Genomic DNA, 16,098 nt, shown 5'->3' on the forward strand with positions numbered 1-16,098 from the left:
TTACTAGCTAATCCACAGTCCAAGCCTCAGAGAGGACAAACACTTTTGTGTGTTGATCTCCTCCACCAAGATAAACTAGTACTCTTCAGCTGTAGCTGAGAAAACAATGACCAAAAGCCACAATGCACATGTAGACAGTCCCTCAGATTTTCAATACAGTATTCAAATGCATGCTTGGTAGTGTTAGAAAAACAACTGAGTGTTTTGTGAACTGATGTTTGTGGTCAGCAAGTCCATTTCAACTTATTAGATCAGTCCGCAAACAAATATAAGGTGCATGGCAGCACCTATTGTTCTGTGGCTCAGTGAGTTTTGCGCCCGGTTCAGCATCATCAATCAGTGCTTGTTCTTTTCCTGTAGTAATTTTAAAAAACACCAGAAGGAAAATTGGAAAGAGTGGGCCTTTAATTTATTCCTCTGGATTCTAAGGCTTTTCTATATTTTCCATGTCTGTTTTCTGGCATCAGGTGAAAAGTTCAATGTCATATTCATCCTTGAATAAACTATGGTCCCAATCCCTGACAGTTTTATTTACACCCAAAAATGTGGTCACTCCCATATTTAACCCAGTGCCTTGACAGTAGTCTTCTACTTTGTTGAAGACCTTCTTTTATAGATTCAGTGTAAAGCCGCTATCACCATACATAATATCACTCTAAACCCACATTATTAAGTAAATCTTCCACAATTAGGACTACCAAAATATGTGCTTTGTGATAAATGTAGGAGACTTAGGCCTACTAGAACCAGAAGGCATGAAACACTAAGGGAAAGATTACAACAAAAATATATTAGAACATTTACTAATGATGGATTATATTTGTTGGAAACAATGATAGCAATCTAATAACAAAGAATTGGAGTGGATGTAAAAAGACAAAAACATACAAAGAGACAAATAACTGCACATGTATTTAACATTTCAGCTGGATTTATTCAGTTCAGATATTTGGTGAAAAGTCCATGAATGTTACATTTCTTTCCTACACTGTGTAAACCACTACCATACCATACCCATACCATCTTCTTCCGCTTATCCGGGGCCGGGTCGCGGGGGCAGCAGTCTAAGCAGGGATGCCCAGACTTCCCTCTCCCCAGACACTTCCTCTAGCTCTTCCGGGGGGACACCGAGGCGTTCCCAGGCCAGCCGGGAGACATAGTCCCTCCAGCGAGTCCTAGGTCTTCCCCGGGGTCTCCTCCCGGTGGGACGGGACCGGAACACCTTCCCAGGAAGGCGTTCCGGAGGCATCCGAAAAAGATGCCCAAGCCACCTCAGCTGACCCCTCTCGATGTGGAGGAGCAGGGGCTCTACTCTGAGCTCCTCCCGGGTGACCGAGCTTCTCACCCTATCTCTAAGGGATCGCCCGGCCACCCTGCGGAGAAAGCTCATTTCGGCCGCCTGTATCCGGGATCTTGTCCTTTCGGTCATGACCCAAAGCTCATGACCATAGGTGAGAGTAGGAACGTAGATTGACTGGTAAATCGAGAGCTTCGCCTTGCGGCTCAGCTCTTTCTTCACCACGACAGACCGATACATCGACTGCATTACTGCAGAAGCTGCACCGATCCGTCTGTCAATCTCCCGTTCCATCCTTCCCTCACTCGTGAACAAGACCCCTAGATACTTAAACTCCTCCACTTGAGGCAGGCACTCTCCACCAACCTGAAGCGGGCAAGCCACCCTTTTCCGACTGAGGACCATGGCCTCGGATTTGGAGGTACTGATTTTCATCCCCACCGCTTCACACTCGGCTGCAAACCGTCCCAGCGCATGCTGAAGGTCCTGGTTAGAAGGGGCCAACACGACAACATCATCTGCAAAAAGCAGAGACGAAATTGTGTGGTCCCCAAACCTGACACCCTCCGGCCCCTGGCTGCGCCTAGAAATTCTGTCCATAAAAATTACGAACAGAACCGGTGACAAAGGGCAGCCCTGCCGGAGTCCAACATGCACTGGGAACAAGTCTGACTTACTGCCGGCAATGCGGGACCAAGCTCCTGCTTCGGTTGTACAGGGACCTGACAGCCCTTAGCAAAGGACCCAGGACCCCATATTCCCCAAGCACCCTCCACAAGATGCCGCGAGGGACACAGTCGAATGCCTTCTCCAAATCCACAAAACACATGTGGATTGGTTGGGCAAACTCCCATGAACCCTCCAACACCCCGTAGAGGGTATAGAGCTGGTCCAGTGTTCCACGGCCCGGACGAAAACCACACTGTTCCTCCTGAATCCGAGGTTCTACTATCGGCCGTATTCTCCTCTCCAGTACCCTGGCATAGACTTTCCCGGGGAGGCTGAGAAGTGTGATCCCCCTATAGTTGGAACACACCCTCCGGTCCCCCTTCTTAAAAAGAGGGACCACCACCCCGGTCTGCCATCCCAGAGGCACTGTCCCCGACCGCCACGCGATGTTGCACAGGCGTGTCAACCAAGACAGCCCCACAACATCCAGAGACTTGAGGTACTCAGGGCGGATCTCATCCACCCCCGGTGCCTTGCCACCGAGGAGTTTCTTGACTACCTCAGTGACTTCAGCCCGGGTGATGGACGAGTCCACCTCTGAGCCCTCATCCTCTGCTTCCTCAATGGAAGAAGTGACAGCGGGATTGAGGAGATCCTCGAAGTATTCCTTCCACCGCCCGACGACATCCTCAGTTGAGGTCAACAGCTGCCCACCTCTACTGTAAACAGCGTTGGTAGGGCACTGTTTCCCTCTCCTGAGGCGCCGGATGGTTTGCCAGAATCTCTTCGAGGCCAGCCGATAGTCCTTCTCCATGGCCTCACCGAACTCCTCCCAGGCCCGAGTTTTTGCCTCCACAACCACCCGGGCTGCAGCCCGCTTGGCCTGTCGGTACCCGTCAGCTGCGTCAGGAGTCCCACAAGCCAACCAGGCCTGATAGGACTCCTTCTTCAGCTTGACGGCATCCCTTACTTCCGGTGTCCACCACCGGGTTCGGGGATTGCCGCCTCGACAGGCACCGGAGACCTTACGGCCACAGCTCCGAGCGGCCGCTTCGACAATGGCGGTGGAGAACATGGTCCACTCGGACTCAATATCTCCAACCTCCCTCGGGATCCAGTCGAAGCTCTGCCGGAGGTGGGAGTTAAAGATCTCTCTGACAGGAGACTCGGCCAGACGTTCCCAGCAGACCCTTACAGTTTCGCTTGGGCCTGCCGAGTCTGTCCAGCTTTCTCCCCCGCCATCGGATCCAACTCACCACCAGGTGGTGATCAGTTGACAGCTCCGCCCCTCTCTTCACCCGAGTGTCCAAGACATACGGCCGCAGGTCAGATGAGACGACAACAAAGTCGATCATCGACCTGCGGCCTAGGGTGTCCTGGTGCCACGTGCACTGATGGACACCCTTATGCTTGAACATGGTGTTCGTTATGGACAAACTGTGACTAGCACAGAAGTCCAATAACTGAACACCACTCGGGTTCAGATCAGGGGGGCCGTTCCTCCCAATCACGCCCCTCCAGGTGTCACTGTCGTTGCCCACGTGGGCGTTGAAGTCCCCCAGTAGAACAATAGAGTCCCAGTCGGAGCACTTTCCAGCACCCCTCCCAGAGACTCCAAGAAGGTCGGGTACTCTGCACTGCCGTTCGGCCCGTAGGCACAAACAACAGTGAGAGACCTATCCCCGACCCGTAGGCGCAGGGAAACGACCCTCTCGTTCACCGGGGTAAACTCCAACACATGGCGGCAGAGCTGGGGAGCTATAAGCAAACCCACACCAGCCCGCCGCCTCTCACCATGGGCAACTCCAGAGTGGTGAAGAATCCATCCTCTCGTCAAGGAGTGTGGTTCCAGAGCCCAAGCCGTGCGTAGAGGTGATCCCGACTACCTCTAATCGGAACCTCTCAACCTCACGCACTAGCTCAGGCTCCTTCCCCGCCAGCGAGGTGACATTCCACGTCCCTAGAGCTAGTTTCTGTGTCCAGAGATCGGGTTGTCTAGGCCCCTGCCTTCGACTGCCGCCCGATCCTCTTCGCACCGGCCCCTTATGGTCCCTCCTGTGAGTGGTGAGCCCACGGGAGGGCGGCCCCACGTCACCCGTTCGGGCTGAGCCCGGCCGGGCCCCATGGGGGAAGGCCCGGCCACCAGGCGCTCGCATACGAGCCCCAACCCCGGGCCTGGCTCCAGGGTGGGGCCCCGGCTGCGCCATACCGGGCGACGTCACGGTACTCATAATGTTGTTCTTCATTAAGGGGGGTTTGAACCGCTCTTAGTCTGACCCGTCGCCTAAGACCTGTTTGCCCTGGGAGACCCTACCAGGGGCATATAGCCCCAGACAACATAGCTCCTAGGGTCACTCGGGTACTCAAACCCCTCCACCACGTTAAGGTGGCAGTTCTTGGAGTGTAAACCACTGTAATTCAAAAAAAATTCAGCAAGACACAATTATTTAGACAATTTTTGCGGATGGTGATTTCTTACAACGACCACACCCTACCCCAAATCTATTTCTGTAACACAACCTTAAAACAGTACACAGATAAAAGAATAACTATCAAATCATTACATTTGAATCTCTTATTTTATTGAAAAGAAACCACTAAACAAAGGTTCCCACATTTTTTTATATTTTTCTAAACTTTTGTGTAGTGTGGCAAAGGTCTGTTTGGGGACTGTTTAAAGCAAATTAATTTACAAAACACATAAACTAATTTGAATGTTTAACACAGTCAGAACATTAATTTATCGTTACTTTTGTTAACACAAAATGAATATGGTGCGTCACAAAGACTTTTCCACCATTATAATTGCAGTGAGCTTGACTTTGATTCTTTGTTCAGTCACATACATGTTCTACACCCAAATTCCACTCATTGTGGTTTCCAATTCTACAACCCTCCTGTGCTAAAAGGGTGAAATAAACAGCCCTTTGGGATGTTATCGGTCACATGAATGTTGATGGCGTCACAGGACTATATAAAATACGAAAGGATTCTCTCATTGGCAGTTGGGGTTTGTAAATGAGATTATGAACTTCAGCCAAGTTTCAGGTCAACCAAGACAGCCATGGCAGCATTCCACCCTGGAGACCCCATCACACCACCACCTGTGGATGAGCAAGCATTCAGCAAATGAGTTCTGTTCCAGTCCCAAATCTGACTGGTTGTAGGGGAATATTGTCATGTTTTGAAAAGGTATCTATGTACCTACAGCAAACTAGTACTCAAGTACTTTTTCGACCAAGTACTCTTTTACTCTTACTTGAGTAGTTATTTCAGGTGGTACTTCAACTTTTACTTGAGTAAATTTTAGGACGAGTTACAGTACTTTTTCTTGAGTACAGATTTTCAGCACTCCACCCACCCCTGAGAGAGTCTGATGAACAATAAGGTACACAGTTTGGATTTTGGTGTGTGAAGGTGAACAGATGTGCTCTGTCTTTCTCTTTAATCTACTCTTGAAACTAATGAGCAGCAATATATTACATCTGGATGACAGAAGGATCTGTGGCTTGTCTTTGAAGCCCTTGGGAGGATGAGAATATAAGCAAGATTGATTGTTTCCCTGAGCTCAGAAAACAATGATTCGTTGACTAGGGTTGCCCTGTGCCCTAGATCCCTGAGCTCGGAGATAAAAGAATAATTTTCATGGCTCAATTATTTTTATGCAGCTTCTAGAACTTGAGGCACCGATGTTTAATGAAGGTAGCTTGTAGGGTGGATCCCTGAGGGCTGTGAAACAATGTGGAAGATATGGGAAGGATCTGCCAGAGATTAGCATAAAGGGAAGGCCTGATATCATTGCATAACCATACTGTATGAAAAATTTGTGTCTGATGCTTGGAAGTCGGTTGCTCTGCAGACCAGCACAGCTTTATGACGTCAATAAAGTCTATTGAATTCCCAAACTCCTGAGCAACAGCAACAGGGTTATACAATCCTCCCAACCCACTGCTGCGCTTCATACGACTTAAACGGTTCAAAACAGTAAATACACAATAAATACACGCTGTTACAGCTAACATAATCATTAAAGTATAATAACATGACATTGTTGTGGTAGATATTTCGGAGTTCACAATTTGACCTTTCCAATCCGAGAGCTCCGCCAAACAACAGGGCATGAATGTAGCAGCCTACCCTATAAAACCCACCGTGTTCAACAACACCTGAATGGTGAGAAAAGTACTGATGTCACAACGGCTATTAGCCAATCAGCATACAGAATTGAAACCACCCGGTTTATGTATATATTGTGGCCTGCCGGTCTCATCAGAGACTCTCGTGCCCACCGTGTGAGGGAGCCCAGGCCACGCAGATTCAGGGCTCGGAGAGGGCGGGACCGCTAAAACACCGAAAGGCTCTGAAAGGGGGTGTGTCTAGGTCCAGAACATTCTAGAGCTAGCGGAATGCCAGCTCCAGCCGTCCTTGGGTAAGTCCCGGCTACGGATGACTGACTGATATTGTGTGTGCTCCATACAGACAGACAGCGCTGAGGGTGGAGTAGCCCACGCCACCAGCGTGAGAACCTGGAGAACCTGAAGGTTCTCCACGCGGTGGGGGTGGAACGCAGGGGAACCTGATGTACCTGTTGTGACTTTGTTTATTCTCATTGATTCCTGCGTGGTGTTGCTTTTTTGTGTTTCACATTAAACACCTTCGGGCCATGTCCAGGGATTTGCCCTGCAACACTATATATACACACAAGAAAAGGCTCTAACTCTACACAGACATCTGTACTAATTCTAGTCATATTTCTGTGTGCTGTGTATGAGCACGCAGAAGCAACAAATCTACATTAACCGTGTCTCTAATCTTAAAAGATGTGTTTCTGAAACTGTCCCAACAGTTAAATGACTATACACCCAATTAATCTGGTGCCAAGTGTAACATGTAAAACATTTTTACTTTTACATTATAGTCTTTCAGCTGGCACTCTTATACAGAGCATACTTTACTAATATTGATTGCATACATTTAGTACCAATGTATTTTACAGGCTAGGGATGAATGATGAAGTGATGATGATACTAAGGACCAGATTAGCAGGAAATCTCAGATAAACCACTACCAATTACCAACCTGGATGAGAGCCGCTGCCACACAGATAAAGCCCTTTGATTGGTGAACGGTAGTCTGAAAGGAAGGGCAGAGGTCGAGCGAGGTAGAGTTGATCCAATGACATTGCTCCATGAAAGATATTCTGTGGTGGAGAAGGGACATAATACCTCGTGTTCAATTTGTTTCACTTTCCACTTTCAAGTGCACTCTAATGGAATCACCTTCTGATCTAAAAGGGTAGTTTCCACCATTTTCCTTACACCAGGAAATTTTCATGAATGTCTTCAGAGTGGGTCATGAGAAATGAATAAGTGCGTGGGTTCCTCAACAAACATTTCTTCAAGGTGTATCGTCATTTGTGAGACCGGACACCCTAGTAAACTACCCAGTGTTTTCTGCGGGGGGATGGACTGCGTAACTGACATAGAAAGTATCGGCAAATACAACACTTACCGCACTATCAAGGGATGCATGTCGGGAGCTTTCTTGAAACGATACATCCAATACAAACCTCTACGCTGGGGGACAGTACTTGATTCAAAACAGTATTTGAAATCGAAAACGTTTTCAGGCCTCCATGGAGGTGTGCCCTTGCAAGACTAAAATCGTATAACCATAGTAACTAAGGCATAGTGGACGGCATAACTTGGCTACACACATTTCTAATTCAGGCATGACTAGGTCCATAGCTCACTTCTTCTCCACGTTTCTATGGGATTCCCCTGATGGGGAACTGAGAGAGTGGAAAGAAGGGGGGGGGGGTGGAATTGAGACGAGGAGCTTGAAAGCAAAATAACCATTAGTCCACTCAACATAATCTTCACTGATATAGTGAAGACGGTGTTGCCCTCAGCCACAGGCTTACTGAAATCACCAGTGTGAAATCATCAGTAGCTTAAGCATGCAAATATAGAAGCACTGCGACATCAACCTCCACCACAAGCCATAACCACGACCAGCACTGGAGGCCGTGAACTGCTTTGAGTAGCAGATAGTAGCTTTAGGCCTTTACATGTGTCGTTCAGACTGTGGTTATCTGCTTTGTTCTGTTAAAATCACACACATCACTCTCTCTCTGACCAGAGGGAGAAATCGGCTGCTACGCAAATCACTACCTGGTTGAAACACCGGTGGTTTAGTGGTTTCAGATCATTGAATGGATCCATGCCACTTCGCAGTGACACACTATCTACGAAGGAAGGCTTTGCGTGATTGAGGGTTGGGCATTTAATATGACCTGTTTTACATGAGTATGTCCATGGATGTACAAGTATACTGTATATAAGTAATAATTAACATGAATCTAAACATACATACCCCTCCAGTTAGTCCAAATATTGACTCCAGGTCAGGGGGAGTCAGGACATCTTTTCCAACAACGGAGGCTTTGAACCCGGGTGCGTACTTCTCGATCCAGTTAAATGCTACAAATGTGACACACACACACCCACACAAATGCACAGACACACGCAGGCACCTATCATGTAGAACCCACTCCATATGAGACATTAACTTTCTGTGCTGGTGACAATGTATTGTATTAGTCACTGCCAATTCAATCTACACACATAACTTCAGTAATAACTGCTACGGGTGTATTTGTGTGTGTGTGTCTGTGTGTGTCTGTGTGCTTGTTTTGCCAATACAGCAAAAGATGGAAAATTCAGCAAAGTGTGAACATTAGGTCAGTCGTCACAAACCAAAAAGATTATTTTAGGTTTATGGGTTAAGGTTAGGTTTAGGAGGACTTCAGTTTGTGTTGGCAAAATGTATTGAGTTACACTGAGCTGTTGCAACTGTCTAAACCTGAAGTAGGTTCCTGTGGTCAGAAGAATGTTGGAAACCACTGAACAGTTGTACGCTTTCCGAATAAATGGAGGTCCAGACCTCAGGGGGGGTCAGTCACTCCAATTAAATTGGAGGAAAACAACAATAAATTATTTGGTACAGGAAAACAAATCAAGAGATCATAATGGATTTGTTTATTTTTATTATTTTTATGTAAGATGCTGGTTTGGTGACATGGACAGGTAGTGCTGGGGTTGGGACTTGGGAAAGGATGCCCTCGTGGTTTCATTTTTTGGTAAAAAACTGTTTTCCTAAAATGCGAAGTGTTAGACATTACTTCCTGGAAGTCAAGCCAAAGGAAGACATGTTTTTATAGGTGGGTTATCCACCTTGATACTGCTGCCTTATTTATTTACAGAAAATGAGTGTTTGTGTGTTCTAACCTGAGTCTGCAAAGGCCTCTCTGTCCTGGTCTGTCCAACCTCTCCCTCCCAGACTGTAAGGAGTAAACTGGGTGAACAGTGACACCACATGACAGCCAGGGGGCGCCAGAGTAGGGTCCAACACTGACGGAATGGTCATCTCTAACATGGGCCTGCAGGGAAAAAAGAGAGACAGATGTGTGTGTGTGTGTGTGTGTGTGTGCGTGTGCTTTTATGTGTGTATAAAATAAAATAAACATAAATTTTCAACATTGCTGAGTTAAAAATGAAGAGAAATATATAGGAAAAGACAATCAAAGTAAATAAACATGTTGCATTCCAATGCGTGTGTGTGTGTGTTGTGTATGTGTGTGTACCTGGACGAGGGCCGTCCCTCCAGGCAGTCTTTGTATGCATCCTCTAACACCTCCACACTCTCACAGTTGAGGTGGATGGAACACTGATGGTGAGGCCCAGGCTTGCTGTCTGGCGTGGGGGCCGCTAGGAAGTTAGGAAGCTTATCCACCGCCACTGTAACAGAGGTGAGAGGAGGAGAAGAGGAAGTCCACACAGTCGTCAGGGAGACAATTCATTAGGTATTAAATATAAGCACAAAAAAGCAACTGCAAGCGAGCACTTTATGAGTTAAACGTGAGAATGGTCGTACCATTGATCTTAGTGACCGGGGAAGTGTAATCTATCTGTTCCACAGCTTTGATAAACGCTGGAGAAAGAGCACTCTATGAGAAGAAAAACTATGGGGTTAGGGTTAAGGTACATGAACAAACATCAATATATATTTAAATAGACAAACTGTATTGTTTGGATGCATATTAAGATACATGTGTTATATAAACAATGTGTTATACATTTCAATGTTTTGTAAATGGATTTGAATAGACATTTTAAAATACATATAATTCTATAGGAAACATTATTTGGCCAGTTTCATATATTATTTATCACACATCCTGCAACTGGAATACTTCATGCCTGCAACAAAACTGGTCAAATCAAGACATCTGTAAGCTGTCCTACCTGAGGTGTGAGGCATCTGAAGGTCATGTGGGGTGTTGCGTTGGACAGTACCACTCTGCTGTGGATCTCTGTGCCACCCTTCAGAACCACCCCCTTGGCAGTGCCATCTGACCTGACCAGGACCTGATCCACATCCTGTAACACATCACTCAAGTATGTTTAATCACAAGAAGATTTGCCCAGCGCGGCATAGGGTTTTAAACCTCCAACCAGGGACCCCCGCCGCTCCATCTGAACTATGCCCGGGTTGGCACCTCTGATTCAGCTTTTTTCAACAGACCAGCGTGTCCTCAAAGAGGTGAATCAGATGAGCTAGTTCAGGGCAACAAAAGTACTGTGAAACATCAGAAACAACCTACCAGGTAGAACAGAAAACCAAAAGGTCTCCCGTCCCAAGGCCTGCTGTTGAGATCCACCACAGAAAAGGAAATCTACTGAACCAGTAAAGCTCAACCTAAACAAAACCAAGCAATTGAACTGGTAGCTGACCTGTTCAGTAAAAATGTCTGCTCCATGCGAGCGGGCAGAGCTAGCGATGGCCTTGGACACGCCTCCCATCCCCCCCTCCACGTAACCCCATGCCCCCTTCTCTTTCTCCAGCTCCCCCATCACATGATGAAGGAGGACATACCTGTAGGGAGAGGACACAGTGGGGAACACATTGGTCCACACCCTATAGACACACTAGAACTAATTATGAAAATCTATCACCTGAGGCGTGGGTGCCTTCATTTCCGTGTGTGTGTGTGTGTGTGTGTCTCACCCACTGCCTGGGCTGTTAGGACTGGTCATAGCTCCAATCACAGCATCTGTAGCCAGTGTGGCTCTAAGAGGCTCAGATTCAAACCAACGGTTCAGGATCTGACAATTACAAAGACAAAGATCACTGCTGACATTCAAGTGTTTTTCAGCAGACTGCTGGAAAACACCTGTAAGAACAGTGAATGAAACCACAATGATGGCATAAAGTGGTTCAGCTGGGAAGCATAAGGACAGTTTGAGTCACAACATTCTGCCAGTCACAGTCTAAAATATAAAATATATCTACGTATACACAATGTATGCAGTAATAGTTGGATGATAGTGTCGTTTCATAACATTTACTCACCAGAATTTTTTTCGCCGCCTACAAAAGTACATCTCAAATGCAGCATTTCTATTGGTCAACAGAAAAAACGACCCCCTCAATCTCTCACTAAAACACACGATCATGTCTCAATAAAAAAACAATGACAGAACGGGTGAGTGAAATCCCTCAGACATATTATGGCTGCTAAGATTCTACACAGTTTCTCTTCAAATGACCAGACTTGATGTTTGTCAGGAAAACCGGCCCGAAGTGATTTAAATGGTCTACCAACCTTCATTATTGGTGCAGTTATGATCTCATAGAAATCTGGAATATTCTTGCCCAGTCTCAGACCTGTCAATATACATCCAGCAACACTGATCCATCATTATACTGATCACACACAAACTTTCCAGATGCTCTGAAGTCCTTTCAGGTACTTTTAATAGGCATTAGAATATTGCTTTGAATTTGTACAATTCAATTCAACTCAATACTTCTACCATACTGTCAATACTACCCATCCTACTCTTTCAAAAACTGATGCTAGTTTACATTTTTATGTCTATTACTGCCATATTTGCCATATCTATAATACTCAATACTACTACCAATATTGCTGCTAGTTTACAGTAATATTTTTAAACTGCTGCTATGTACAGTGTTATATATATTATTGCTTTATCTTCTTGCTATATTTTTGCTGTGTATACATTTGTCTTTTTAAATTCCCACTACATAGTTGTAGTGTGCTATGCCACCATTCACAAGTTAATTACACTCATATGTATCAATAATATTCAATAATTCTACCAATTGCTGCTGGTTTGCACTGTTATGTACATGTAAAATACTGCCATACTTGCCATATTTAAATATTCAATAATACTACCCAGATTGCTACTCTTTTTTTTTTAAACTGCTGCTAGTGTACAGTGTTATGTATATTGTTGCTTTATTTTATTATTCTTTTTTGTCTGGCTATATTTTTGCTTATATATTCTTCTTCTTAACTCTCACTATGCAGTTATCAGGTGCCATGTCACCAGAATTTCATTGTGCAGAATGACACTGCGTTGTTTGGTGCATTTGACAAAATAAACCCTGAAACTTGAAACACACAGGCGAGTATAACCGTGTGAAATTAAACAGGTTTTGTATTGCAAATAAGTTTACTTTACATAAAATAAGTATGTTTTACATTTCAGCTACACATTAAGGAAACATCATACCACACTGTAGGAGGGGCACGGCACTCCTCAGTGCTGCCGTCCTCCTTCTCAAGGGACCCCCGGTCAACCCGGCAATGTCCACTGGGGGGGAGTCCAGGAGGGGGTGGACAGCCCCTGCTAACTTATCCAGGTGAGTTATAAACTCTGGGTAAGCCTTGGTAGAAGGAGGTTAGAGAATATAGAAAATTACACGGTGAGAGCAAATATACAGAGCATTTTATTTATTGAAGGTATTCAGCTCTGAAAAAAATGAAGAGACCACTACACCTTTGTCTTTCCTTTCCAAAAAAAAGTTGAAAAGGAAGGTTTAGAGTGAGGAACAGAAGGGTTAAAATGAAGAGACCACTGCAAATTTGATCGCTTCTGTTCCTCACGCAAAACTTTCCTTTTCAACTTTTTTGGAAAGGAGAGAAAAAGGTGCGGTGGTCTCTTCATTTTTTCCGGAGTTGTACAATGAAAGAGTTGTAGCTAAAAGAGCTAACAAAGCTAACATTTGCATTAAAAAGCATTTGTACAGTACACTGTCTTAGTCTTTGTACTAGATTGCTATGCACCTTGGCATCTGTTTTCGAGAACTTGCTGATCTCCCTTTGGTTCATGGCCAGGCCTGACCCCAGCAGGAGAGACCGGGGAGGGAGACCCCCAACCCCATCCTCCAGCATTGGGGTGAAAGCATGGGGGTCCCGCATGTACACCTTCAGCCCATGTTTCTGCACACACACACAAACATGACTGTAACCAAACACACCCACAAACATGTAACCCATCATCCTATGTTTCAGGACACGCAAAAACATGACTGTGACCAAACACACCCACAAACATGTGTGTGTGTGCGTGTGACTTTTCACACCCACACACACAAACATGTGTAGCCAAACACACACACAAAAAAACATGAGTGTGACTAATCATACACACAGGCATGACATACTATACAATGATTAGTCGGTCACCTTGAGCTCCAAGTCTCTGTAGATGTGCTGGTCTGAGGAGGCTGAGCGAGACTAGGAACACCGTGGAGAAATGGAAACCTGGACACACACACAGACACACAGACGACACACACACACACACACACACACACACACACAGACCACACACACACAGAGACACACACAGACAGAGACACACATAGACACACAGACACACACACACAGAGACACACACACACACACACAGACACACACACACAGAGACACACACACAGAGACACACACACAGACACACACACACACACACACACACACAGAGACACACATAGACACACAGACACACACACACACACACACACAGAGAGACACACACACACAGACACACACAGACAGATAGAGCAGGCTCAAAGATGACAGGAACACACCCAGACAAACAAACAGACAGACAGACAAAGAGTACGACAATTATAGCAAAAAACACATAGGTATAATTACTACTCGAGATTCTCCAGTAAGGACGCAGATATTTCTTTTTAGTGTGAGCAGCCTTTTCGCATTTGTTTTGTTACTAAACGCCTCCTTGACCACCAGAGTGACCTCTCTGTCTGTCTGTTCCCAGAGAAAGGGGTCCTTACCTGGGATGATTTCCTCGGACACGGCCGCCCCTCCCAGAACATGTCTACGTTCTAGTACTGCTGTCTTCAGACCACCCTTCTGTAGATAGGCTGCCTTTACACACACACACACACAGTTAGTTTAAAATATATTATATAGCTGTGTCACAATCTTAGAGATTGATATGAATGAGTAAATATCCCCTTACCGCTACTAACCCATTGTGTCCTGCAATGAGAGATAAATGTTTAGTATGATTCTGTGTTGATTATACTCACCTATTGTAAATCCAGCAACACTTGACAATAAGTCCTATCCATATTTAAATTAACAACTACCATCAACGAATTATTTCTCATTCACTAGGCCTAGGCTACCCTTCTGTAAATGTTTTGGGACTGTATTGTACTTGTGCAGAAGTGTGCAAGATACTAGCACTTTTCACTCTATTTTATAAGAGTTCAAAGTATAACAGAGTTATTATGTCACTGTAGCACGTTCATAAAAGAACATTGGACCGACTGGTGATGGAAGGAAACCGACATTTGCAAATGATTAGCAACACCTAACCTATTAGGATACGTTTAAAAAACAGGCAGTGCTGCAAGTGCTGCATCAATACCTTTGTATGCAACTTTGTAATACCACCTCAATCGGCTAATTCAGAGGACATTTTATATGCAAAAACGAGATGCATTCGAAATAGATCTAATATGAATAATGTATTGTTCATGGACATATACATATATTTGAATGCATGACGTTCATTTGTGATGCATGACGTATTTGCAAATATATATTATTTTGGGAAATGTGCATGTCAAATTTATTTTCGGTAAGTCATTTTTTCGCAAATGTGCTGTCCCCCTACCTCCTCCAATAATCACAGCGTCGTAGTGGGACTTGACAGCAAAGTGGCAAGCCCTTGTCACCGTCCCGAGAGATGTGAATGCACGCCGTGTCCGGCCTGTCCATGCTTTCGCAGCCATGAACTTGTAGCCTATTCAAGTTTTCTAGGATCCCTCCCACTTTCTCTCCGCGCTGCAACTATGTACTGCCGAACTAGACCAACCTATAACAGGCCGCAGTGGACAAAAGTGTCTCGAATTTCGCAAGACAGAAATCTAAATAGATCAGACCAACCAGAGCACTCCGCAATACTGTGCAGGGTAGATCCAAGTCCAAGAAATATGTTTCGCTTGTCATTCATACATTAACTATTTCTGCACGTTACGCTATAGTCTAAAGTTAAAAAAACTGCCTTTACTTTTGCTGTTTATTGTGTGTGTAGAATTGAACTTAGAAAAGTAGGGGTGATATAGGGCTGTTGGAGACGAGATTCCAAAATACTTTTACACTATGACCGCGATGGATATGTGCGAGTTTTTCATCTGTCTGTTCGGACGGACGTACCACTGTCGGTGCACGTCATCCGTCCGTTCGTGGGATGCGTAAATCCCACGGATGGGCACCCTGCGTTCCTATCTGTTGCGGTGGCAACAGAATATTGGAAACATTTCCAAATGTTTCCAGTGGCAATTAAGCCTTTATAATGATTTGACAACGACGTTGCATAGCGCACAGAGTATACTATCCAATTGGTCGGTATGCAAACTACGATTAACTGCTTGAATAATATGTTCAGTTGGTTACACGCAAAAGCGTTTCAGGGTAGGTCAGTATGCGCGCCCAGGCCGCTTCATCAGGGTGCGTTTATACAGCTCGGGGACGATAAAGTTCGTCACGATAGTAGCTCCATCTTGATAAAAATCTAATACCACCTGACGCTTATACTGACTACAGCGAGTGCAAGATAAGCCTTAAATGGACAATGTACGATATTGAACAAAACAAAGGAAAGAGGACTACAACATGGATTTATTGTCTACAACATGGTCTTATTCTCCAAGACCTCCAAAGAGACTGGTGGTGAGAGCACATCTCTGGGACACCTTAGATTATTATAATGGAGTCG

The 16,098-nt window shown here is 45.2% G+C and overlaps 1 protein-coding gene across 1 annotated transcript; it reads right to left on the reverse strand.

Annotated features, from left to right (window-relative positions):
- Positions 1-4,526: 4,526 nt before the first annotated feature.
- Positions 4,527-15,213, reverse strand: pyroxd2 (pyridine nucleotide-disulphide oxidoreductase domain 2). The gene is given in 17 exon segments (XM_010889047.4): positions 4,527-5,070; positions 7,046-7,166; positions 8,342-8,448; positions 9,256-9,407; positions 9,612-9,765; positions 9,902-9,974; positions 10,273-10,407; positions 10,762-10,903; positions 11,036-11,133; positions 11,634-11,695; positions 12,574-12,727; positions 13,128-13,283; positions 13,530-13,556; positions 13,558-13,607; positions 14,144-14,237; positions 14,332-14,351; positions 14,995-15,213. Coding segments are annotated over 17 exon segments (1,734 nt in total). The 5' UTR covers positions 15,113-15,213; the 3' UTR covers positions 4,527-4,999.
- Positions 15,214-16,098: the final 885 nt, after the last annotated feature.

The sequence above is a fragment of the Esox lucius genome, chromosome 6, assembly GCF_011004845.1.
Source record: "Esox lucius isolate fEsoLuc1 chromosome 6, fEsoLuc1.pri, whole genome shotgun sequence".
NCBI lineage: Eukaryota > Metazoa > Chordata > Actinopteri > Esociformes > Esocidae > Esox > Esox lucius.